This window comes from Gallus gallus, chromosome 1 (genome assembly GCF_016699485.2).
Source record: "Gallus gallus isolate bGalGal1 chromosome 1, bGalGal1.mat.broiler.GRCg7b, whole genome shotgun sequence".
NCBI lineage: Eukaryota > Metazoa > Chordata > Aves > Galliformes > Phasianidae > Gallus > Gallus gallus.
The window spans coordinates 130,765,141-130,791,502 of NC_052532.1; the positions used below are offsets into that span (position 1 = coordinate 130,765,141).

General features: G+C 39.1%; 1 protein-coding gene across 5 annotated transcripts in view; it reads left to right on the forward strand.

Annotated features, from left to right (window-relative positions):
• Window positions 1-26,362, forward strand: part of OCA2 (OCA2 melanosomal transmembrane protein) — a 204,993-nt gene that overhangs the window by 33,085 nt on the left and 145,546 nt on the right. For all 5 annotated transcript variants that reach the window (XM_040662061.2, XM_004938466.5, XM_025146634.3 and 2 more), the window contains 4 exons: window positions 18,360-18,458; window positions 19,050-19,238; window positions 22,743-22,800; window positions 23,892-23,964. In XM_040662061.2, coding sequence (XP_040517995.1) covers window positions 18,360-18,458; window positions 19,050-19,238; window positions 22,743-22,800; window positions 23,892-23,964 — 419 coding nt within the window. The remainder of the gene's footprint in view (window positions 1-18,359; window positions 18,459-19,049; window positions 19,239-22,742; window positions 22,801-23,891; window positions 23,965-26,362) is intronic.

Consider the following 26,362-nt stretch of genomic DNA (forward strand, 5'->3'; position numbering starts at 1 on the left):
TAATTGACTATTTCCGCTGTCAAGCTAAAAACTAAACTCAGCACTAAGTGACAAATTGCAGTGTACCAACACACAAGTATTACATTTGAATTCCTGTGACATTGTAAAAAACAAACAAAAAAACCTCACACTATTGAATTTCGCAAGCTCTCTTTCTAATAGTTAATAATGTGGTTGTTTTGGGCTCTTCTTAGTTAGACCTCTCTCTTAGGCCAATTGTGGAAAAATGCCAGTAGCCTACAAGCTTCAATCCTCTTTAGGGCTTGACAGATGTTTCCTCATGTAAAGCTCTTTTTAAATGGGGGAAATTTTTGTCGGCAATGATTTTTTTTTTTTTTTTTTTGTATTATAATGTTGAAGTGTGAAGCCAACTAGAGAGCCAGACTTTGAAAAGAAATGTGTTGCATAGAGGCAATCACAGCTGAGCAGGAGGGCATGCATGGGGCTTAAAAAGCCAGTGTGAGGAGCTGACAATGTAAGATGAAGCAAATAACTCATTCACTCAAGCCTTTTTTTGAGAAAGTATTCTGTATGCTTTGTTCCTGGCCAATGTACTTGTGTGAGAGTGGTAGTTCTGACATGCTAAGCAATCTGTGGAAAAGAGAACTTTGCAACAGCAGGTGATCAAATGATATTAATTACTAAGAGTTCAATTTGTCCTCAATTTTCTTCTGTGTGGAGAAGCAAAAAATTTACAGATGAGTATTTTCTAATAGTGAGGGGGAAAGGAAAACTAAACACTAGATCTACAGCCTGAACCTGTATGGCTGCATTGTGTGGACATGTGAGTAGGCAGAGGCTGTGTTGCTGCTATTGCTCAGTAAATGGTATGCATGAAAACATGGCAGCTCTTCCATTGGGTCAAACACTGAAGTGGGAGAACTGAGCTAGAAGAAGCTGAGAGTGAGGACAAAATAGTTACGGAAGGGTGTCATGCAGACTGATGCTAATCAGTGATTTGAGACTACTTGCTCTAAGACTCCTTGCAGAGCCAACAGCTTAGCAGAGAATAAGAAGAGGGAAGAGCCCAGAACACGGGCAGTTTGGTCTCACAGTCCAGTCAAGGAAGAAGTAATGCCTATGTGACTGTTTTACTTATGCTTGTTTAATTAATTAATTAAACATGCTCTATTTATGTAATTGACACAAGGTGTAGGGCATGGATGTACATTTCCTACCTTCTTAGCTCTTGAGGTTCACCAAGCTCCAGGTATTCTTATTTATGTTTTTTTCTCTTTCAATACATCTCTGAATCTCTCTAAATCATAGAATCATAGAATGGCCTGGGTTGAAAAGGACCATAATGATCACCTAGTTTCAACCCCCCTGCTATGTGCAGGGTTGCCAACCACTAGACCAGGCTGCCCAGATCCACATCCAGCTTGGCCTTGAAAGAGGAGATGGAAGCCAGATATCTTAGTTTCAAAGTAAATTTCCTGATAATCAGTGTTGTTTTATGTCGTCTTCATGCTCCTTCTTCCAGTGATTATTCTATTGAAAATATATGGATCTCAAGAGAGAGAGGAAGGGTTTATTACAGAATACTGTTGTTCCTAATAGTTAGGGTAGCCAGGGTGAGAGAGCTGGGGTGTCTTAGTTCATGCTGGATGTATGCCAAAAAGTACTGCCACAGCCTCTGCCCAGGATTGGCTCTTGGAGAGCTGCTGCTGAGCATAGAGAGGGAAGAGAGAGCTCTAAGTCAAAGAGGGATAGAGAAGTATCTGGAAAGAAAGGTATCAAGAAATTGCAAGAAAATCAAGAAAGGTATCAAGAAGAAGTAGAAATATTGAGAAGGAAGAATGCAAGCCCTTGCATGGGGCTACAAAGAGACCCTGGGAAAAGCTGCAATACAGTATGAAATAGAATGAGACCAGCATGTGGTGATCTGTGGAATGAGTTAGATAAAAGCAAGTTAGTGCTGTGGTTGTAAGCCAGACTCTAATGTGATCGGTCCCTAGTTATGATAAAACATCCTAACTGCTCCAACACTGCAGTTAACAAAAGACTATGAAGCTCAGTTCCAAACTTTGAAATGAGCCAACAGAGTTAATGGCACTCCTCGTTTCCTCTGAAAGCCTTGTGCTAGTCAGTACTTACAACTCTGTTTTCCAACAAAAAATAGGACGTTAGTGAGATAAATTCATGTAATGCCATTATCCCTCTAAAAAAGACCTCAAGCAGTCCCACTCTCAAGTACAAAAATAAACCCTTCCCTTCCCTTCTCCTCATATCTTACTGTTATAGTACACAATTCTGCTTGTTGATAGAGATGTGCTTCCATGTGCCTAACACTTTAAATGTCTCTGCTGTTAGAATTAATTAGCATCAGAGTGGTTTGTCCTCTTTCATTAGAAGCACTGGAAGTCATTCCTCAGCCAAAGCAAAAATTTCCAGGGTAGCAGTGGTCATACATTTAAAAACTCAAGTTCATGCTAAATTGAATGTAGTTGATGGCAAAATAGATAAGTGTAAATGGAAAAAATTAGCCAGTGAGTTTAAAAAAAAAAAATAGGGTCACAGTCTGTAGACGGGCAAATCAAATGGTTTTTTTCAAAAACTGCTATTCATAAGGAGCTCAAGTGATTTACTCTCTGAAACACAGCAAAAGCTGATAAATGAGTCACCAAAATGCTTACTGACAGTGACCAAGCAAGCAATTCTCTCCTTGATAAGTACTAATGGGACTTCAGGGGCAAACTGGACTAATTGTGCTAATGGACCAGCAGAAGTCAGACCACACAGAGCTCTGTCCACAGCAGGTCAGAGCTAAGTCAAGGACAGCACACTGAGCTGGAGCCAGGTCCTATCAAAAAGAAGTAATGCACTTTATTTATTTATTTATTTATTTATTATTGCTTTGCACATTTTATGATTTCTTCCAGCCAGTGTGAAATAGATAACAGATTGGCAGTTAGAGAAACTTATGGTTTTCAGAAATGCAGCAGAAGATGCTGACTCAGTACAGCCTGTGAATTAACATCATTCAGAAGCAGCAGTGAAAGGCTGTAGGTTTTGCTCACACCTTCTGATCTATTCCCTTTTCTGTGAGAGTCAGTGGGGACAGTAAACACAGCCCATCTGCCAGTGATCCAGGAGTTTTTTTGTAAGAACTCTTTTGCCTGAAGTGAAGCTCTGGCAGTGACAGAATATGAAAGCTTTTGACTCAGACAGCCACGCTGACAGTCACATTTAACTGCTGTGTGTGGCAGGGAACTGCCTCTGCTCTTTGAGGAGGAAGCACTATATTATTGATGAACTTAATGTAAGAAGTCTAATCCTTAATAAATACAGAGCTTCTTTGAGTAGAGTAGGTAAATATTTTTAGTGAATTTTCTACCCATTCTTGCGGGCTTATGCAATTAATTTTCTCTGCTGCTTATACAATAAAGAAGTAAAAGAGGCTTGAAATATTCTTTTGTCTCTAATCGTTCTAGGAGTGATACAAGCAACTCTGCCTCCTCAGCCATGTCAATGACATGTGAACTGCAATCCTCTTTAGGAGTTCATTGACAGCTGGTACATCATGTAACCCTCTTAGAGTGAAAAGCAAGAACCTGAATTTAGTGGATCTGTGTGATAAAAGGAGTGGTAAACCCAGAAAGGAGTATAACAAAGAACCCATTTCTGTTTTGTCTGATGTGTCTATAATTGTGTAATCTAAACAGCAGGGCTATGCCACAGTATTACATAAATAAGCAATTCTGTAACATCTAGCAGCATGTGGCTTCTTTGACAGGTTGCCCTGTGTACTCTATGCAGGTGGCTCCCACTGCTTTTTAGTCCAGGTCAATACAACCAAATTCTCAATGCAGAAGTGGTGCAATGAATTGTCCCCAAAAATGAGCTAAGCCAGAAACTGTAAAGAACAGAGAGTAAAAATTTTGATCATCAGCTTGTGGAAAGCTATTGATTTTAACCACAAATTAAATAACAACATACACTCATTACAAATCTGCTCATAGTTGTATAACAGTATTGAAGAGGATTATAGGGCCGGAAATATTCCAACTAGACTATTTTTTTTTTTTTTTCAGAAGACAAACTATCCTTAACAGAAAAGAATGATAGGTTGTCAGCAATATTTGTGTGTATGGCTAGGATGCCAGTCACAATTTTGAACCTATTGCTGTGACAACTGAAGTTGAAAGAACTTCATTAATGTCACTGGACCTGTCTTATCTTCTGCTGGAAGTACGATATTTGTGAGGCAGAACACACAAGAGCTCCACATCACTGGCAGTTAATGAATGTACTAATGTATGTACAATTTAGAGAAGGACTGATGATTAAATTTTCTTGTGTCAATCCAACAAATGTTTTAGGTAAGATAGAGCCAAAAATAACTTTTTTCTTCATACTTGTCAAGCACTGTATGAATCTAGGGAGATTTAGGTCATACAATTGCCTTGATATCCTAAAGTATTGACACCAGGTTCCTTATATTTAACAGTATCCTTTTACTTGTATATAGAATCAGGCACCAGGTGCCTACTCAGACTGCATATTTATTTAGGAACTAGATCTTGGTGTCATTGCCTACATCACATTTGGTCTTCGTTAACAAGAAGGATGCTCTTACTGCTTAACTTGTCCTGTTGAGGTTGCAGTGTTTGGTTATTGACCAAAGTTAAATTAATATATAAGTTGCAATAACACCACAGAGTTGAGACTCTGACCACACCTATTGCAAAGAAGAAGAAATGTTGATGGTGTCTATCCTGCCTTTCTAAATCAGTAGCCTTTAAAAAAAGAAAAAATGTCTATACATTTTGTCTTAAGTTCACGTTTGGTCTTTTAGCTCCACCATGCGTCATGATATTTTCCTTCTCCAGCTTACATTTCTACATAATGCTTCTAGATGAGTTAATTCTTGTAGCTTTAGTTCTTACACTATTCTGATTATCTTTCACATTGCATGACCTTAACATAACGTATACTTCTACTTCTCATAGACTTAAAAAAGAAAATTTCATACCAATTGTAACCTACTTTTAAAAGCCATGAGTTAAGTTTAATGCTATTATTTGGTCTCTAAGGTTGTTATTTTTGTTTAGAGGAACAAACGTTCTTCCATGTTGGTGCTTGAGGTGCAGAAGAGCTACCTACATGTTATAACTTTAAATAATAATGACTGTTGCTGGTCATCTTATTGTGTCTCTCCTGTTCTCTCTCTCTGTTTAACAACAACAACAACAAACAGCAACAAAACAACAAACACAACACTTCATTATTCCTCTGCCTACAGCACATACTTACCCTTCTTTTTCTCTGTGTTTCCATATTGTTCGAGTACCCTTCACCTTTCCTGCTATGTCATACTGTACTAATAATTTCTTTCTGCAAACTACTTGTGCAGACCTTATTAAAAAGACTTTTGTTAGTTCAGTGGCTGTTTATCTTGGCAACAGTCTGTCTCTGTTTTATTAAAAATATATATATGTGAGAAGCAGTGTTTTGTTAACACTATATCCAGCTTTCGTGCAGGTGATCTACGTTTCAGTCTTCTATTATTTGGAGATGCCCTTACCTTAGGAGCACTAAACCTTTTTAATACTTACAATCAAACAGCTGTGTAACTGATCCAACACATAGCAAAGGACAGGCTTTGCTTTTTTCCTGTTGAAAAGCCTGTCATTTATGTGATTTTCAAAATGCTAAGAGGCATTTTTGATTGAAAATTATTCAGACAGAATACCTTCTTGAAGAAATGAAACACAGTAAACTTCATTCTATCTTTAACAGTTCCAATTTGATGTGTTCCATGACACCTCTACTAGGATGGGACAAGTTACAGAGATTCTTTGTCTCAATTATTCTGCTCTTGGAGACAGTCACATTGTTCTGTCTTCTTTAGTGCAATTCATTTGTAACGATCTGCTGTTTTTTCACCTCCCTGTGTAGCAGCTTGGAGCCTGCTACCTTAATGAGAGGGAAAAGGTAGAAAGAAGCTGATAGCAAAGGGCAGCTGTGTCAGCATGGGGTTTCCCATTTTCTGCAGATACTATCTTCCTGGAGGGTTATACTTCTGTATCCAATAAAATGGACTTGCTCTCTCTTTTCTCTCTTGTTCTTCTTTGGGAGCATGGAACGAGGTTTTATTTGTGTAACCTCATGTCTGGATAGCCAGAAATTTTCTTGTGGATGCAAAGTCTGTCTGCAGAGCAGAATCCTTTTTTTAAAAATTTTTTTATTTTTATTTTTTATTATTATTTTTTTTAATGGTGGGCCATGTTGGCCATGTTCAGATCTTACTGAACTTTGGGAGGGTGAAGATTTTTAGAATATCCATAGCAAATGTTATGTAAGAATATGTAAGGTCAGGAGAAAGATGGAAAGAAATTGCGTTTGTGTGGTTACAAAGTAAGAAAAGTGTCACTATATTTAGATCCAAAAGGAATGTAGTGTCTGAGAGGAGAGAATCTGGAATTTATGTGACGGTAAGAACCACATTGCTATCTATAAATGTGATATACAGTTAAACCATATTGCTGAAACAAAGGTATCTGCCAAGTAGGAAATGAACTTCCTTCTGAACTCTGACAGGCTTCTTTTTTTTGTAGTTGTTGACTTTTTCATTGCACAGTAGTATGTTCTTATGTGGAGAATGATTGCAGCTTGAATCAGAAGAAAAGGAAGCTGAAATGGTATTGTTATTCATTATTCTCCCTTTAGGTGAGACAAGGACATTCTCAGAATTTCTTTAGAATTCATCATTTATAATTCTCATTGGTTGAGTGTGTTTGTTGAATCTTATGTTTCAAAGTTGTCTTCCATTGGTACTGGATCAAAAATCCATGTTTTAAGTTCCTTGTTAACATAAATCGGATAGCTCCTTTATGACATTGTAGCCCAAGGTTCCTACCAAGCCTTTAAAGGCAGAAGAAAGAAGGATGGTAGCAAAATAGGACTCAACACTGCAGAATAAACTTCCTCAAGCATAAAAACCATATGTGCTAACATGTTACAATGCTTTTAGTGAAGTATTGTTATAGGGAAAAGCATCATCTTTGTGAGAAAACTGGATATAAAAATAAAAAATATTCTCCAAATGTTGACAGCAAATGGTATATTGTTATCAGCAGCATTTTTCTTCTGCCTGGTTTCTTTAATTTATTCCTTGAGGATTTCCAGTTCTTAAATAAAATTTTTCTCTGTTTCAACTTGAAGATGAATACAATGACTAGTGATACAGATTTACTCTTGTTTGGAAGTTACTTGTTAGGAAGGAGGAAATCATGTTTGGTAGGACTTGTTCATAGGTCTTTATGTTTCTAATAAATACAGGGTAACTTTTCTGGTGAAAAATCTTTTGTACCGAAAAGAGTTGTAATCTAAGAGCAAATTAAAAGTACATTAAAAAGAAACATGAAAATCAGGACACTATAGTATAACTGTTGTTTGAGTGAGTCTTATGCATTGTTTAGTAAGTTGACTCAGTGTTAATTCTACAGGTTCCTTGTGTAAACAACATGAGAGATGGGAGGAAAATGATTTGAAGAGCTCTGTCTCCTGACAGTGACTGCAACTGTTGTAGAGAAGACCTTTAGATGGCAAAAGTTATGTGAATACCTTCACTGTTTTACACTTAGCTATAGTCTAAAAAGGAAATTTTAATGCTTTCATTGTAACTAAAATAATGAAAAGATTAAATATAATTGAAGGACATAAATTATACTGGCAAAAATCCCGTTATCAAATCAACTTAATAGTGTTATCTCAATATATAATAACTATATCAATCCCACAAATTATTTTTTAATCTTTAAATTTTCCTGCTGTTTTTTTTTTTTCTCTGCCTCCTGTGTATATTGTCTCTCGTGTCATAGCTGGGGAGAGAACTTCAGCATTTTTTGTGTATCCAGAATCAGAGATCAGAATCTAGGTGAAGTCCAAATTTGTTGTCCTAGTTATGATTCAAGGCATTATGAGAACCTGATTATGTACGAGATTTGAGGCTAAGCTCTTGAATTTGCCTTGTTTCATTTTATGTATGTCTCTCTGCTAGTAACATTTCCTATTTATTTCCATGAAAACTGCAATAGATACAAAGAGAGCAATAACACTGACAGATCAAATTCTCATCTACAAAGCTCTGTTTTTCAAAATAATCGTCAACATTAGCTACACATTTTTGCCTGCAATGAACAAGAGCCTGCATGCCATACTTGTAAAAAAATCTACATAAGTGGGGGCGACCCCCTGTTTTAGGCTTTCACCACCTTCCACCTCGCTGTGCTCGCATCCACTTTTTGGTCTCCATTAATTTTCTGCAAGCATCAACAGATGTCAATGAGTGCCATTTTTTTCATCGTGGAGAAATTCAGTGACACACCTTCCTTTCACGCACACTTCCACATCAGATGCCATTGTGTCAGACTGCCCCTCTGCTGCCATCTGTCACATGACAACAAAATGGAATGGAATACTGGTGGGAAGGTTCAACCTCTACTGCCAAACAGCCTACATCCATCTTTTATGTTGTGGGCCAGCATCATAAAACAGAAGGCATAACTGACAGAGTTGCCCTTACATATTTGCCAAAGGACAAAATAAAATTCCCAACAAGCTTACAATAGTTGAGATCCAGCATGGAAAACAAAGCATAATTTGAGGAGAGCTTAAATTTTTCAAGTTGTAGCGTGTTCTGCTGCTTTTATTTGCTTCCTCTCTCTAGCTGCTCTCCAGGAAAAGAAGCCAAACACAGTTTCTTTCATGTTGTTAATGAGGTTTTTTTTTTCTACATCTGTAATTTATTTTCCTTTTATTCTTTGTTGTTTTTTTTTTCCCACTCTAAACAATGAAAGTACTTTGTTTTTCGTGACAAATTACTTTTTTTTTCTTTAAAGGTAGCAGGTATGAATAATGTTACTCCAAATTCCTGAAATAAAACATGTGGAGCAGTAATTTGTAAAGAGAAGTTTTATAAAAGAAGAACAATAGCCTCTTTTTGATTTCATCTTTAAATATAACTTACTAATTACTCTTTTCAATCTCCAAAGCTGGGGTGAATAACTTATTAATCAAAATTTAAAGTATGCAAGGACAAAATTCTAATTATATGTGACAGTTTGTCAATGTATTGCTTGGATTAATTAAAACTGTATCAAAATAATCCTGTTTCATCATTCTGTAGGAAAGTGCTCCCTCATTTTGAGTACTCAGCGGTCTTCCTCTTATAGTATATCCTTTTCTTGTATCGTCCTTAAATTAATCCAATCTTGCAGAGAATCTTCATTCTTGAATATACTTCTTCTCCAGACCTCTGAGTGTACAACATTGTATCACTGCTGTGCTTGAAGAATAACCTTCTCTAGGTGTGATCATGTCATCCAGGTTCTTCTCTGACCTGTCTTTCTGCTCAGGTTTCTGTCATCCCAGTTCCCCAGGTTGCGTCTTTAAGAAGCTCTGGTCAGATAGCAAGTTAAAACATAAACTTGAGACCGCTTCCTTAACTTTCCGAATCTTGGAATTGCCTCATGGACTATGAAAAACTATACCCTTCCACCCCCCAGGCTTTATTTGCCATAAATTCTGTCAGCGTCAGAGTTGGTTAAGCTAAAATCCTGTGGTGACTGCCAAAGAGAAAAGCTGGCATTTAAAAGCCAGTCTTACAGAATATGCTGAAGTATTACAAGCGCAGCCATGCTTAAAGAGATGCTGATAAATTGCCTCCTTGTAATGGATTCATTTTTCAGCATGTCCCACAATACTTGAGAATAATACCTCTTAACAGGTTATCTGTGTAATCTGTAAAGGAATTGGGTTTTTGGAACTTGGACCATTACCAATTCTGGCTACTGCTGCCTATTTCAAATTTGCAGCTTGCTGGCAGTCACTAACAGTTAAACTGTTTTGGCAGCACCTGCTCCTGCAATGTATTTTCTTCAGATTATCCAGTTTTTGCATGCTGCCTCTTTCCAATTTTCTTTGCTAAAAGCAGAAAATAGAGAAGTACAACCCCTCAGTCCTTTAGAGTGTGGCCTTTTTGAATCTGTCCCATCACCGTGTCCCTGCTAGATGTTCATGAAGCTCTGGGCAGGCCCTGGTCCCTGTCCCAGACTCACCCCTGCTCCCTGACCTGTTGCTGTGGGGTGGAACTTGGTTAGAGAGGTCACAGTCCCGCTGACTCAGCAGCTACCCTCTGGTAAGGCAGACAGTCATTGTGGCACTGTGACATTTGAGCAGAAAATGTAAGAACTTAGTCCTATTCTTTGGTGGAGTCAGAGGAGCTTCAGAGCTGCTTAAGGATTAAGTATTTTCTTTTAGCTTTATTCAGTGCAATGGGGTGCTGGTCAATCTATCCTGAAGTCTTGATGGAGATTTCCCCTGGCAGAGGCAGCAAAGATTCTTGAGGAAAAGGAACTATCAAGTCCTGGAGGTATCTGAAAATTTCATTTTACAGGGAAGTAAAATAACCTTACAAAGCCTGATTTGATTAAAAAAGAAAGAAAAGAAACACAGGAAGCATTCTGTTTTCCAAGCAATTTCAGAACTAAAATTGCCTTAATTCTTCAAATAGCTGAATATTGAACAAATAAAGGAGAAGACACTTCCATCACATCCTCTTGTGGGACATGTCCACCTCCCAAGGTTCAGCAGAAGGGTATGAAGTCAATGCATTGCTTATGCCCTCAACAGGGGAACCACTTATATCTGGGTCTAGCTCAGCATACATTTCACTACATGTTTCTTAAGTATGTTGTTTATTTGCCTGGGGACTCGGCATGGCAGTTTCTTCTCAGTGTGAGACCTGTTGGCTGGCTGTGCCCCTTGCAGTGACATTCTGTCAGGTACTGCCACTGCCACAGTCCCCTGGGGAATCCTGTGCAGTCCTGTTTTATAGAAAATGAGGAAATTCAAAGAGAAAACGAGTCTGCATTAAGTAATGCTTTCACTGCTAAATTTCTATGACATCTTAATGGTGCATGCTTTTAAAGGGTTGAGAGGTTATTTGTTGATTTAGTTGAAGCTACATAAAACAGTCATCAGAAGATGTCTGGAGCCTGCTTAGAGAAGTGAGCTGTGGAGTCTTTGGTCCTTCCCTTGACAATTAGAGTCTCAGTTGACCATACCTCATTTGTGATGGGTACTCATAACAGTTCCCCCATGATGTACTGCCACTGAGGACAAATCATGATGGAGGGCTGCATCTACATGTAGGCGTTTATATATATATATATATATGTATGTATGTATATAATGATGTTGATGGATGTCTGTATACAGTTGTTTAGTTCATGGTTAATGTTTAGAAGCTGAATGCTATGAGTTTGGTCAGCGCAATTTGTACCACATAAATACTATCCAAAAGTGGATTTCATTTGGTATTAACAACTACCAAATCTTTTGGAAGAAGTGTTTTAAATGTGGTCAAATGCTGGTATGAGGTTGCTTTTGTGTATTTTTCTTTTTTGTTTTCATAAAAAAAAGAAAGTCTTTCTATTTATTTCTATGATGTGCTTGTTTACAGTTATAATAAAAATAATTAGTTCACTGTGTATGACTTGGTGTGAGGATAAATGTTCTCTAATCAGAGAAGACAGTGCATCTCAAATTAGTCTTTAGCCTATAGCAATGCAGAAATGATAAATTAATGCCTTACAGTTGTTACTAGCCTCCTACATGATTAATTGTCTCCCATATTCTTATTCAGGTCTCCTCCTGTAGGAAACTTAACTTAGTTATAATCTCTTGGCTTTATAGTACTCCTGAACTTTTGTTTAAGAGGGAATTTCACATTTATAAATCTTTTAGTGACTGCTAATTCAGGGAAGTATGCTAACAGTTTTTTTTTTTTCCTGATGTAATTCTTCTTCTAATGTTTTATATAGTTAATATTTCAATAACTTACATTCCAAACTCTTGATGTCCTCGGACAATACTTCTGCTTCCATACACAGTTCTTCTTCAATTCCGACCTAATCCTTTCTGCAGAATTACTAAGTGAGAATTTTTGCTTTCTGCTGTCATAGAAATAACTCCTTTACCAACGCTTGCATGTACAACTTAGGATATGGCAGATGAGGCATCATATTTTCCTGTGTTTAAAATGTATGCTTTTTATTATAGAGAGAGAAAACTTAATGCATTGTGTTGGCATGATTAATCTTTTCAATATGAGGCTAAATAATAGGCTCCAGCAAAACCTAGTGATTATTTTAAGTCTTTGCCAGCTAACTAGGATGAGTGTGATCTTTTTCTTCTGAAGACTCCTGTAGGATGCTTTCTTCTTTTGGTGTGCTTGGGATTAAAAGGTTGCTTATTGCTGAACAATAGTTCCTAATACAAACTCTTCCTTCTTCTTTCATTCAGAATGGCATGCATAATCACGTTAGGAAAAGCCTGAAAAGTCGGTGTCCATATAGTCAAGGTGCAGGTCTGGTGCTCAAGGGCAGGAATGGAATTCTCTGTGTGGACTTCATCCAGAGTCCACTGCAGACACCAGAAGCAATAATCTGCATTTAATGAAACACGGTAGCTGGTTGTTGGTGGAACTTGTAGCACTTATATGCCTCTGATTCTGAATAATGTCTGAAGAGTTGTCATCCCGTCAGTGGGAACAATTGGAGACTCCCACTTCCCTTCCTTTCCTCTTCTGCTCTCCTAGTGTCTTTCTGCATGTCCAGGGGAACCTGCTTCTCCTTAAACTTCCCAGATGAGTGTAGGAGATTGGTCACATCTCTAATGAGAAGCTGTAATGAAGTACAAATTACCACCAAAGAGCTTTGCTCATGCTTGGGAGCAGTGGCATATCCTCAGACTGTGGGGGCTTCTGCAATGCACTTGGTTTGTAATCAGACCCATATCTTTTGTAGTGTGTAAATGGGATCCTTTTCCAGCTGCTGTCAGACAGCTGTAGCTTCATATTCAGACACTTTCATGACTTGGTGGAAACTGCTCTATCTTCTGTGTTATGGACAGCCCTCCTGTGATGCTAATTTATCTTCTGGGTTACTATGGAGACAGAAAAAAATGTAATTGCTTGAAAGATTAGCAGACTTTGGCTGCAAGTAACAAGTTCAGAAAATGCAGAACAAACCCATGCTCCTGTGTAGAGCCAAAATCTGTATACAAGGCTGTCACAGCAGCAACTAAGTGGTTAAGAACACAGTATTCTGTTTGAAAGATTTAATTAAAAAAAGAAAAACCATGCCCAGCTGAAAAACTGTGAGAAGCAATGTGACCACACCTGTGGTTTGGAGGGGACAGGACTTCTTGTTTTTCTAATATCAGTTCTACCTGTATCTTTCTGTATGAGTGGTGCTTTATGAGTCTTTGAAAGAATCCTTATCAAATAAATTTTCCAAGACTTTGGTTGGTTGAATGCTTTCCAATTTTATGGAAAGGTGACTCAGAAGAATGAAAGTGTTTCTATAGAATTATTTTTTTCAATTTTCTCCCATCCTTTTGGAAGCAAAGAGAGGTGTAAACATTTATTTTTTGTCTGAAGGTATGTGCATATATAAAACATATGAAAAATTCAATTATTTCATGACTTTTCATGTGATATTTAAAATACTAATGACTGCTGACTCTGAATCGTGATATAAAAATTAGTATCCTGCTTACCATCTCCTCACTTGCATGTGGTATAAATTCAGACCAGTCTTCTAATCCTAAAAACAGACCAATCCATAATGTACTAACCAGATGACCTAGTGATTAGTTTCTTGGTAAAGTTGCTGAATTGATTGGTGGAGATAGATTGTACTAGCAAGTAAGCATGAACAAAGTTTCCAGCTGTTTTGATCAGTGTAAACTGATCACAGCTTTTGAAATACATCACACTGATTTCTTTTCCTTATTTACTCAGTATCATGACTGAAAGCTGCTTGCAGGACTGAGAAGCCCTGAGAATTATGCTGATGGCTTTTTAGGCACTGCAGACTTGCTTCTGTAATAGTAAAGGGTCTCTGGGCATTCCTACGTTTTGTTTTCATAGAATCACAGAATGGCCTGGGTTGAAAAGGACCACAATGATCATCGAGTTTCAACCCCCCTGCTATGTGCAGGGTCACCAACCACCAGACCAGGCTGCCCAGAGCCACATCCAGCCTGGCCTTGAATGCCTCCAGGGATGGGGCATCCACAACCTCCTTGGGCAACCTGTTCCACTGTGTCACCAACCTCTGAGTGAAAAACTTCCCCCTAGTATCTAATCTAAACCTTCCCTGTCTCTGTTTAAGACCATTCCCCCTTGTCCTGTCACTATCCACCCTCGTAAACAGCCGCTCCCCTTCCTGTTTATATGCTCCCTTCAAGTACTGGAAGGCTGCAATGAGGTCTCCCCAGAGCCTTCTCTTCTCTAAGCTAAACAAGCCCAGTTCCCTCAAGCTTTCGTCGTAGGAGAGGTGCTCCAGCCCTCTGATCATAGTGGCCCTCCTCTGGACCTGCTCCAAGAGCTCCATGTCCTTCCTGTACTGGAGGCTCCAGGGCTGGACGCAGTACTCCAGATGGGGCCTCACAAGAGCTGAGTAGAGGGGCACAATCACCTCCCTCTCCCTGCTGGCCACCCCTTTCTTAATGCAGCCCAGAACACAGTTGGCCTTCCGGGCTTCAAGTGCACACTGCGGGCTCATGTCCAGCTTCTCGTCCACCAGGACCCCACAGGTCCTTCTCCGCAGGGCTGCTCTCAAGGAGATCTTCCCCCAGTTTGTATAAGTACCGGGGATTGCCCCGACCCAAGTGTAGCACCCTGCACTTGGCCTTATTGAACTTCATTAGGTTTTCATGGGCCCCCTTCTGCAGCCTGTCCAGGTCCAGTTTGAAAAAGATATGAAGCTGATGACCAAATCCTGCCACAATGTCTTTGTGGAAGTGTGGGAGATGCACAAGGGTGCTCACATTAGGCTTTCCATTCAGGGATGACTCTCACTGTTGTAGTCTGTGCTACTCTTTCATGATGTTTTTTCAACTTTTCTTCCTAGAGCTTTCAGCCTTCAGGAGTCTTTTATAACTAATTAGCTTTATTGTTTATATTACTCTCATACTCTAATTAGAGTAATCAAATCATGGGGGTCTTGAAGCTCTCCTCCTTTTCCTCTAATTGTTTTTGTTTCGTCAAGCCTGGCTGTTTCCTGCTGCTTATTCTTGTCTGTGCATTTTTACTTTCTGCAAATTGATGTTGTCCTGTGTTAATAGTTTTTACTTTATCTGAAGAGCCTTCTAAGTTTTACTGTATTGGAGATTCTTGTCAGCCTGTGAAGATCTATAGTCCCAATTGAGAATTAATTGCAAGGGATACACTAGTCAATGGGAATAATAGATGTGCAGAAGAAGGTGATGTTTTTAACTAGCTTTATGAATTATTCAGATTGTGTATTAGGAAGAATTTATTCTCAGAAAGAGTGGTGAGGTATTGGAACAGGCTGTCCAGGGAGGCGGCATCACCATCCCTGGAGGTGCTTAAGGAAAGGGTAGATGTAGTACTTAAGGATATAGTTTAGTGAGCAATATTGATGGTGGGTGGATAGTTGAACTAGATAATCTTGGAGGTTTTTCCAACCTTAATGATTCTAAGATTCACTTCAGATTAAATTGTTTAAACTCTCTTCCACCAAGCCTTGATTGTCTCCTTGTTGCCATTGTTGCAGTTGTTTTGCACCTCAGCACTGTTTTCCTGGTGGTTACTCATTCACGGTAGCAATGAATACTTTCCATGCACTGCAGAATATATCAACTCTCATGTGTCTCTCTTGAAACTGAAAGTATATTCACTCAAGTTTGTCTAAACAAACTGCCAGTTCTGAAATTGCCAGTCTCAGTGCTAACCCAGCCATTCTGCTATCAGCACTCATCTCAGTAGCGGGAACCTACTGGGTTAAAAGTAGTTTCAGAACTATTTTTTTCCAAACTCATATACGACTACCAAGCAACTGTGTACACAGAGACAGCATGATCTGCTGTTTCACCTTTTGCTTTCCTTTTCACCCATGTGAGAATTTGTGCGTGAGGAGTCTCTGCCCTGCACCCCAAACATACCTCAACACTGCAGTGGATATAGTGGGTTTGTGGCGGCAGAAGACCGTCCTTGGCCCTCAATCTTTCTTGAGGATAAGGATTGTCTTATGTATGTGTATGTATATTTTTATATGTATATAAATAGATAACGCAAGACAGTGTTGGTATCACCCTCCAACAATGAAGCAGAAGATGGAAACTTTTATGGAAAGTTTTCTGGTTACTGCTCTTAGATTCTGTACACGTTCTAGGATGAAAGGAAGAAAAATAAGCTTGGAATGTTTCATGAAGTGATTAATGCAACGTTAGATCAGAACAGTACATAATTTACACTTTTTGAGTTTTGGAACCATTATTATTTTTGTATATGTGTGAGTGTTAGCAGCAGAATCAGTTAATCAGTCTTTGCATCAGTTAAATTTCGGAATGTGCAAGTTCAAGACCCATTATCAGAATTTTTATTAAATGTGCCACCTTTGGATGCAGATTTCAAATGAATCGGATTGCCAGGATTAGCCAGAATTATGTAGGCAATACTCAGCGAACACATGCTTGAAGTCCTGATAGTGTTTTTACTATTTTTATGGATTTTGTTCTGTGAAAGCTCTAGGTAATCTTTCACATCTAAGGCTATGATAAGACTAGAATAGCACTTACTTTAAAATATCAGAGTTTGTCCACTTAGACATTTTGTGTGAATGATGCTCTCCTACTTAAAAAAGGAAGCACTTCAATAACTTCAGAGTATGCAATCATCTCTTCACAGATGGAGTGTCAGTGCAATGTAGCACCTGAATTCTAATCTGTTTTGCATTTTGCCTGAGGTACTGGATAGTTCACTCTCTCTCTAACACTATGTTCTCTTTCATTGCAACTGCAAATACAGTACCTAAAGCAGAGTTTGAATGAGGGCTGTGGCCACTTCTGGCTAAAATAACCGCATTCATCTTCTCCACACTTAACATGACTTCTGAACTGGTAGCACAGTTAAACAAGCAAGCTGATTCATTAATGGGATCACAGAATAGCTGAGCCTGGCAGGGCCCTCTGTGTCCATTTTTCCCAGCCCTTGCTCCAGCAGGGCCACCCAGAGCAGGGTGCCCAGGGCCATGTCTAGGCGGCTGCTGGAGATCCCCAAGGAGGACACCCCACAGCCTCTGGACAGCCTGTGCTGCTGCTCTCTCACCCGCACACCACAGATATGCTTCTGGTGCTCAGAGGGAACCTCCTGTGTCCCAGTCTGTGTCCAGTGCCTCTTGCCCTGGCCCTGTGCTTGGCTCCATCCTCTCTGCACTTTCCTGTCAGGTATTTATAGACATCGATGAGATCTCTCCTGAGCTTCCTCTCCTCCAGGCTGAACAGTCCCAGCTCTCTTAGCCTTCTCTCATAGGAGGGATGCTTCGGTCCCTTGATAATTTCTGTAGCCCTATTCTAGACCGGTCACAGTCCAGCAATAGCAAAGGACATTTTATGTTTCATTGCAGCTCTTGTGACCATTGCATCTAGGCCTCTCCAGGAGTAATGAGATCTCTATATTCACTGTATGTCTAGAGAATTTCTTTGGGACTTTCTGGTGGTGAGGGCCTGCAGTTATGAATTGAATGAATTTATGTTCATCTAAATAATGTTTGTTTTAATGGAAAACGTCCCTGGAAAAGCCAGGTCTTGGAAAGTGCTCTAAATGTCTCAATTATTTCATCTCTCACAGAAGCCTGCCCCAAAGTTAGACCCCCTTTGTCATTCTTGGTCAACTGTTTCTTAAGCTTAGGGATTTATATATTAGCAAAAGACTTCTTTAATATGCTAAGCTGCAATATGGCCAGATATAACTTAATCTCGGTATCTTACTTAATTATCTGCAGCACCAGGACAAAGACTTGACAGAAACTTTTGGAAGGAATTGTGCTTCAGATAAAGTTTTCTTCCCTAATGCAGGGGATGACATGGTTGCTGGAGAGGTTGTATGTTTCTCTGGTCCATGTTCCAAATGGCAGAAATTATCCTTTATTTTATGTTTTTATGTAGTATGCATACACAAAGTTATATAGAATCATCGAATGGCTTGGATTGGAATATATTTTAGTTTTAATGTTCCACTGTGAAGTTAGGTTTGTAAAACGTAAGCATCTAAATATGAATTATTTGTCTATTGCTCATCTGGCATTTGGAGAGAATTTCAATGACTATTTTTGACATCACTTTTAAGATGAGTTATATTTTGCTCGTGCAGTCAACCATGACTATAAGGGAGTAACTACCATGACTAGTTCAAACTTTATGAAAGCACCATTCCTAAATAACATTTAACTAGTTAGATGCGCCTGTAGAAAATTATTCTGTAGAACCATAGTGAATCATTGTACTACAGACTTACAGTTCTTTTTTTCTCCTCTCCAAAGATACCACTTCAGTTTTTCCAAATTATTCAGCTCAAGGTCAAGAACCACTTGCTTTACAGAGAAGACACCACTGCTGAAGGTTTCCTCAGAGGAAAATGGGTGAGTTACTTTCATTTTACTCAAAATACTTTTTTCCTAAGCTCTCTTCTATTTAATTGTGCATGGTTCTTTCTTATATCCTGACATCAAACCTAATGGGAAATAAAGTGGATGTCAGCAGCTGTGAGCAGAGAATTACTCTAAAGTAATTTGAGTGGAAAGAAGGGGCTATAAATGAGATAGGGAATGATGTAAGGTTACAGGTCAGGTTGATTAGAGAGACCTTGGGATAAGCAACTGCAGGTTGCTCTCATTTTCTTCATATTGTGTTGCATTAGGTGCATTGCAAGACACAGTAGAGGTATTAGATGGATTCTTGTGGATTACACATCAAATTCAGAGTCATGTCTGTCTGGCGCTTCAAAATGCTGGTTCTTCCAGGTGCACCTAAACATCACAAGACTTTTGCTTCTCTGTCTACCCAGTTGTGCCATCAAGGAGAGCTCAGTCTGTACTGAATAAATATCATTCTATGATTTTTTTTCCATTAAAATCTATTAGAGAAGCTAAGTATATGTAAGATCAGTTGCATCTCGTATCTGTTGAAATAAACTGCTGTTTTATTTTCTCTTTATTTAAAATATGTGACAGGTTGCCATGCATGGCTCTTCATAATCCAGATTTTACCACAGATGATGATTCATGGGACAACAGCTCTTCAGAATTTGAACAGAGATTTCATCTGGGAAGTGAAATGACCAGTTTGTCTAGATCTGCTTCTTCTGAGAAATATGAAATCTTGGACAACCTTCATGTCAAGTTCAATTTATCAAAGATGAGGTCTGAATTCAAACATTATTTTATTTACTTCTTAAAGTTGCAGCAGTTTTAAAGTATAAGTGGCTAGAAAATGATATATTTTCTGCAAATGAATAATGTAACGCTCCATATTTAGGGTATATTTTACCATTGATAGCTTATAAATAAATCCTGATGAAACTGATTACAGCCTCTACCCAATGATCAATAGCTCTTTCCTCTTAGAAGCATTAATCAAGACACCTATTTTAAATCTGAATTTAAATAATATTTCTATTGCTTTCAATATTTTAAAAGCTTCTTGGCTTTTCCACAGTTTTCTTTTTCAATTTCAGTTTCTTTGAAGAAATATTTATCTTTAGTTGAAATGTATATCTCTAGATAGTTAGATAGATAGATACACAGTCTTCTACTTACCTAACAATGTTTCTGGAGTCATCATAGTAGTTTTTCATGAATACGCAATGCAAAATATAACCAAGAACTTTTCTGTTTTTCAGTACGTTAATATATTTCAGTCTTTATCTCAAAGTAGTCTTTTACCTCATTTAGGCAGGGATGAAGTTGAAATCTTTTAATGTATTGAAAAATATCAATAAAAAAAGAGCTTAAATTCAAATGTTCTCAGGATATTTTCACCTGAATTATAGCTAACAAAGCCTTTAGTCTCAGGTACAAACTCTCTGCCACTTCTAGATTTTCAACATCTCTTCCTGTTCTGGTTTGTGTTGCTAATAACTCTGCAGTTTGCATGGAGCCCAAGCACTTCATGCCCCTATCTACATGTTGATCCACGGAGCCTTTTCTGACGAGAAATCTATGACTCTTTTCCCAGTCTGTACGTTGTCTTAGCTCATCATTTCAAAATTGTTTTCCTTCTTTCATTGTGCATATGGTATTGTGTGGAGTGCCACGCTCCTGTACGCTGCTGAACAAATGGAGCAGGAGAATTTCAATGGCTGCAATTAGTGCAATATGAGCAGATGTGAAGAAGTTTGGCAGACATCTTTCTTCATGCTCTCTGTAGCTTTCCCTGGTATTTGATGGAACAAAAGCATTGAGCAGGAAAGTAGAATCAATTGTTTCCAGTATTGCATACGTTTATGGGGGTAGTGTAGTTTCTCTGGCAGAGCTTCCTGTGAAATGTTTTCATTGCTATAGTGCTGGTTGTACATCCGGGACCAGCTCCTTAGATGTTGTAAATTAGCATAACTCTGCAGAGATAATTAATGGAGCTAAACTGCCTGACACACAGATCAGACTAAAATTCATTTGTTTTAGAATGGAGTGAAATCCTTCATAGATTTATATTTCATGCATTTTCAACTGAAGTCAAGTAGGATTGTGCTGGAGGCATATATCATTGGAGAGTTTGGCACGCAGTTTGTACTTGCATCACTGTGCCACATTAGCACAGCAGAAAGAGACAGATTGCAAAACACAGACGAGTCAAAGGCTCATCACTTCTCAAATGTAAGATGTTAAAAGTGCTGCTTCCTTAATACAAAATGCCATGAAAACAAACAGAAGGGAGGAAAAGAGGCTTCTAAATTCTATGTCTAATAAAATAACCACTTCCAAAAGCTTTTTTTATCACATCTTGTCAACTCCTTGAGATGAGTTTCTGTTATTCACAGACAAGTGGTTATGAATTTATAAAGTCTTAATTAATGCTTCTTGTTTTCTCTTTTGTGTTAAAAAATGAGTTATTGCTGTTTCTTTTTTCAATTGTAATTTGAATTATTATTATTTGAAATGATAATTTGGAAATGCAAACAGAAAATGTTGAACACATTAAAACTAAACCAATGTGGACTGGGTTTTAGTAATTCATAACGTAATGAGCTCTCAAAAATACTGAAACAACTGTGATGTCAGGATAGGGAGAGCAAACAGGTAGGATAGATGATGCATGACTAAGATGGCACTGTTTTCCACAAATCATACAATAATGAAAGAAGTGATCAGCTGTGGGGTGCTGATAATGGCTTTTGTTGTCATTCCTATCTTTTCAAAACTTTATTATCCTCTCTCCCACCTCAACTTGTTTTCCAGTAGAGAAAGGATATCTGGTACTTCTGGAAGCACTGACTTTTAATCTTCCTCCACCTTCTCTAGATGTTTATCCCAGTGCAAAGTTTGCATATAGTTGCTACCACTTGCATCTCCTAGGGTGTTGTAGCTCCTATGTAGCAGTTTGACTGTGGCATCGTATTTTCATCAGCTACTGTATTTTTTTTCTGCCTTTTTTTGGAGAAGTCTGGTGAGGAAGGGATGTTGTTTTCTGACAGTGAAATTGATTTAGGGACTTCCACTGTGATTAAAAGTTATTTCTGACTGTCTTCAGATTACTTCACTTTAATATTTTGTTCTAAAGCATCTGTCAATTGAGTTATATATTGCACTGCTTTTTTTCTCAACTAATTATCCCAGTAACGTGAAATATTTTTCTTCTTGCTTGTCATCAGGCTTAAATCAAACCTTGCGTTTGTCATTCTCTCAGAAAAGCAATGTTTGAATGTTTACTTTTGAAAAGAATGGGGTGAGAACATCAATGCCTTCAATTAGTGAAGAGGTGTGATAAGGGCAAATAAGCAAAAAGAGTTCTGTAAATTAAGACATCTGTGCAATAGTTTGATGGGCAACAAGAGAATAATTAAAGAATTGCCTTTTCTGGAAAGATTTTTAAAAAACAACACAGTGATTAACAAATGATAAATCTTAAGATTTTTTACTTGAAAAGATAAAGTTTCAACATCTGAATTTAGAATTTTTCCTGCTTAGGCCACTCAACAGTAAGCTCTGACATTTTGGAAGATTTGATGGCATTGTATCTCCAGAACTGGCCATTTCCTGGCACAGATGTACAATGGAAAAAAATCTAGATTTGCTAGAAAATTCATCTAGAGTTGCTCACTTGATTTACTTGATATACTTGATTTGAAGAGACAATATTAAGACCAGGAAATCCTTAGAGCCAGTTCTTGTCTTCAAAGAGAACTTCAGGATGCCTACTAGAAGACTGGTTTAAGGAATTCATTCATGAAAGTACCCCCCCTATGCAGCAGTTTGTCCTTTTCACTCAGCCTGTGTTCTACCTTCCTGCAAAGGGTTGTGCTCCTTTGAAGCCCAAAGAGAGGTCAAAGAGTGACAAAGGGTCTGTTGGGAGCCACCAGCAGGGAGGTTGCTCCAAGTTTCAACACTGGATCATTTTTCAGCCTTCACTCAACTTTCCTGAGGCCTATAACTTCCCTCTCATTCAATGAGCGAAGACTGGCAGCAAAGTGAGGACAGAGAGCCCTTGTAGTCACCAAGGCTTCCCATGTCCTTGTGTAGTGTGATGTTGTCGGTGCTCTGACACCGTGTGTTACCATTCTTAAGTTCTCAACATCTGAAATGGCAGAACTATTAAGAATATAGAAAATAGAAAATAGAATATAGAAAAACTATTAGAATATAGAAAACAATATTAAGAATATTGTTTTAAAATAACTGTGTAGTAAATACATGTTTCTTACATTTCAGACGCTGTCTAAAATTCCTGAAAATTTTAGTCCTTTTTATCTTTGTAGTTGTCTGCTCTGTAAGTATTGAATTTGCTTCCTTTTTCTCCTTCTCCTATTACATTTCTTACAATTAGTTGAAAATTATATTTGGTTTTAGGTGATAAAATAATGTCTCATGGGTGGGAACAAGATGGTAAAAACTAGAAATATTGTTCTGGTCCTCATGCCTAATCACACAACTGCTCAGTGCACTGCCCTCCTGCCTGGAAAATGGCAGGCAATTGAGTTTGAGGAGAGAGTTGAAACTCAAATTTGTGTGTCCTCAATCTTGCATTGAGGATGGCTCCTCAGATACTGCTTAAAACCTGGGAACTGTTGGTATGTTTTCTCCCTTGGCAAAGTGTATATCTCCTCACGTACAGCCTTCTGAGCAGCAATTCTCTAGCAGAAGATACTAAAATGTAAACATTTTTTAAGGCAGTCTGCTTCCTGTGTGGCTGCTGCAATAGGGCAGTTGGGAGCAGTTCCTACTAGTGAGTATTTTCAGTAACTGAGAGTAGGCAGGACTTCCCCAAAATTGAGGATTGAAAGGAAACTCTAGAAAAAAGACAGGGGAAGAGCTATGATTTCTAGCAAGATGATTGACCCAGGATGTCTTTGAAAATTCTCTCCCATTCTGTTTGTTCTATTTTTTTACATTCTTCATTTGCTTTCACCACTCTATGATCCTTTTTTCCTCCTTTGTTGGCCTAGTCTTTCTCTAAGAATTATTCTGTCCTTGGCTTCTTTTGCTGAAGACTCCAGGTAAGCTTTTTGTTTTCCTGACCTGTATTTCACAGTCCTCTTTCCTCTCCTTCTGTCCTTCCCACTAGAGCTACTCTTGCTCTTCATCATGCCTCTCTAACCATATAAGTTCATCGTCATTTTTGGCTCTTAATTCACCCATCCATGGTGTCTGAAGGAACACTGGGATAAAATATATTGAAAATGTGACTTTGGTAGTAAGTTCACTGAGGGAAAATTACTTGTCCTTGGCATGTGTACCTGGGCTGCTTTTCAGCTTTGGGGGAAATTTATCTGAAAATACTGAAAGCAATCTTAAGATTTACTGTATTGTTTGAAAGTCTTTAAGTTTCTGAGATGAGCTTAAGATATTTTTTTTCCCTAGATTTTGTTTGGCATTTATCCAGATCAACGTGCGTCCTGGCAGATGTTGGCTGTCTCGCCTCTGCAAAGCTTCTGTATCCTTCCTTCACTGAAGAAAACGTAGGCTTTAAGTAGGGAGAGTCCATTTTAAACAGATTTGTTAGCATTCTCACTATTGCAAATAATGGCACTATATTACACAACTATTAGTAGGGCAGCTGAGGAAGAAAAGGTTAGTGCTTTTCAAAGAATCACAGAATCACAGAATGGCCTGGGTTGGAAGGGACCTCAAGGATCATGAATCTCCAACCCCCCTGCCGGGCAGGGCCACCATCCTCCCCATTTACTAGACCAGGTTGCCCAGGGCCCCATCCAACCTGGCCTTGAACACCTCCATGGACAGGACATCCACAACATCTCTGGGCAGCCCATTCCAGCACCTCACCACTCTCCTGGTAAAGAACTTCTCCCTAACATCCAACCTAAATCTTCCCTCTTTCAACTTAAAACCATTCCCCCTTGTCCTGCTGTTATCTACCCTTTTAAAAAGTTTACTCCCTTCCTGTTTATAGGCTCCCTTCAGGTACTGAAATGCTGCAATGAGGTCACCCCGCAGCCTTCTCTTCTCCAGGCTGAATAAGCCCATCTCCCTCAGCTTGTCCTCGTAGGGGAGGTGCTCCAGCCCCCTGATCATCTTTGTGGCCCTCCTCTGGACCCTCTCCAACAGCTCTCTGTGTTTCTTGTACTGGGGGCTCCATACCTGGACACAGTACTCCAGATGGGGCCTCACAAGAGCAGAGAGGGACAATCACCTCCCTGTCCCTGCTGGCCACCCCTCTCATGATGGAGCCCAGGATACCATTTGCTTACCAAGCTGCAAGAGCACACTGCTGGCTCATGCTAAGTTTGTCATTCATCAGGACCCCCAGGTCATTCTCTGCAGAGCTGCTCTCAAGGACTGCTCCTTCCAGTCTGTATAGATGCCTGGGGTTCCTCCGGCCCAAGTTCAAAACCCTGCACTTAGTCGTGTTGAACCTCATTAGGTTCACCCGAGCCCACCTTTCAAGTCTGTCAAGGTCCCTCTGTATGGCATCCCTTCCTTCCTCCATGTCAACCGCACCATTCAGCTTGGTGTCATCAGCAAACTTGCTGAAGGTGCACTCAATTCCGTCGTCGATGTCATTGATAAAGATGTTAAAGACACTGGCCCCAAGACAGACCCCTGGGGGACGCTGCTCATTACCAGCCTTCACCTGGACATGGAACCATTGATCACCACCCTCTGTCTGCGACCTTTCAACCAATTTCTTATTCAATGAGTGGTCCACCCATCAAATCCACATCCCTCCAATTTGGAGGTAAGGATGTTGTGGGGGACCATGTCAAAGGCCTTGGTCAAGTCCAGGTAAATGACTTCGGTCGCCTTCCCCTCATCCACCAATGCCGTCACTCCATCATAGAAGGCCACAAGATTGGTTAAGCATGACCTCCCCCTGGTGAAATTGTGCTGGCTGTCTCAGATCACACGCTCATTCCTCATGTGATCGAGCATGTCGTCCAGGAGGATCTGTTCCATGATCTTCCCAGGCACAGAGGTGAGACTCACCGGCCTGTAGTTGCTTAACCTTTCAGGTTAGGCAATTTATAGTGAGAAGCAAAGATTGCTTTTTGGAAGAGAACAAGTGAACATTAAGTAGGACAAGTGAAACCTCAACAGTTGGCTCCCATCAACATTTTCTTCATGTTGGTATTTTTTTTTTCTCCTTGAAGCTGTTGCTGAAATGCCCAGTTTACATATATATGTGGTCTAGAACAGCACTGGGGCTGTAATAGCTCAGTCTGCTGAATCAGGGTGTATTGACATCAAGATCTGAGTTCAAGTTTTAGTCAACTATCATAGCGTAACTTGAAGACTGGATCTCTTTCCACAGATTTTGCATTGGAACAAGAGCTACTGCACTGTGAGCATTGATTCTGCAACTGGTTATTCTTTCTTCTTGCTTCAGGGAGTGCTGTTGGGACTGGGATATGAGTACAGTCAAGTATTTCTTTATTTCATGTTTTACATGTGATGTCAAGATGCTTTAGCCAAATAGCTGTCTGACAGAATATAGCATTTTCTTTCTTTATCTGACAAACCTGGAGCTGAAGCTTCTTTGTGTCACATGTGTTGGAATCTAGACATTCTGTCCTTGCATTCCTACTCATTGATCTGGGAAAAAATACATGATAAGTAAGCAATCCATAAAAGTCCTGCTTCATTTTCAAGGTGACAGGATAATTCAAGCAGAAGAGTCAAGGAGAGAAATTTGTTTCTAAATAAAATTTGGAAAAGGTGTGAGCAATTCTGAATGTCATCTCACCACTGCTGCTAGTCTTTGCTTATGCAGATATAAGCTCACGTGTTTGTGTCGCTTTGTTACACAGTGAAAAACCTTTTGGCTAGGCTTGGATAACACTAACCATTCACTCAGCAATGTCGAAGATGTGATT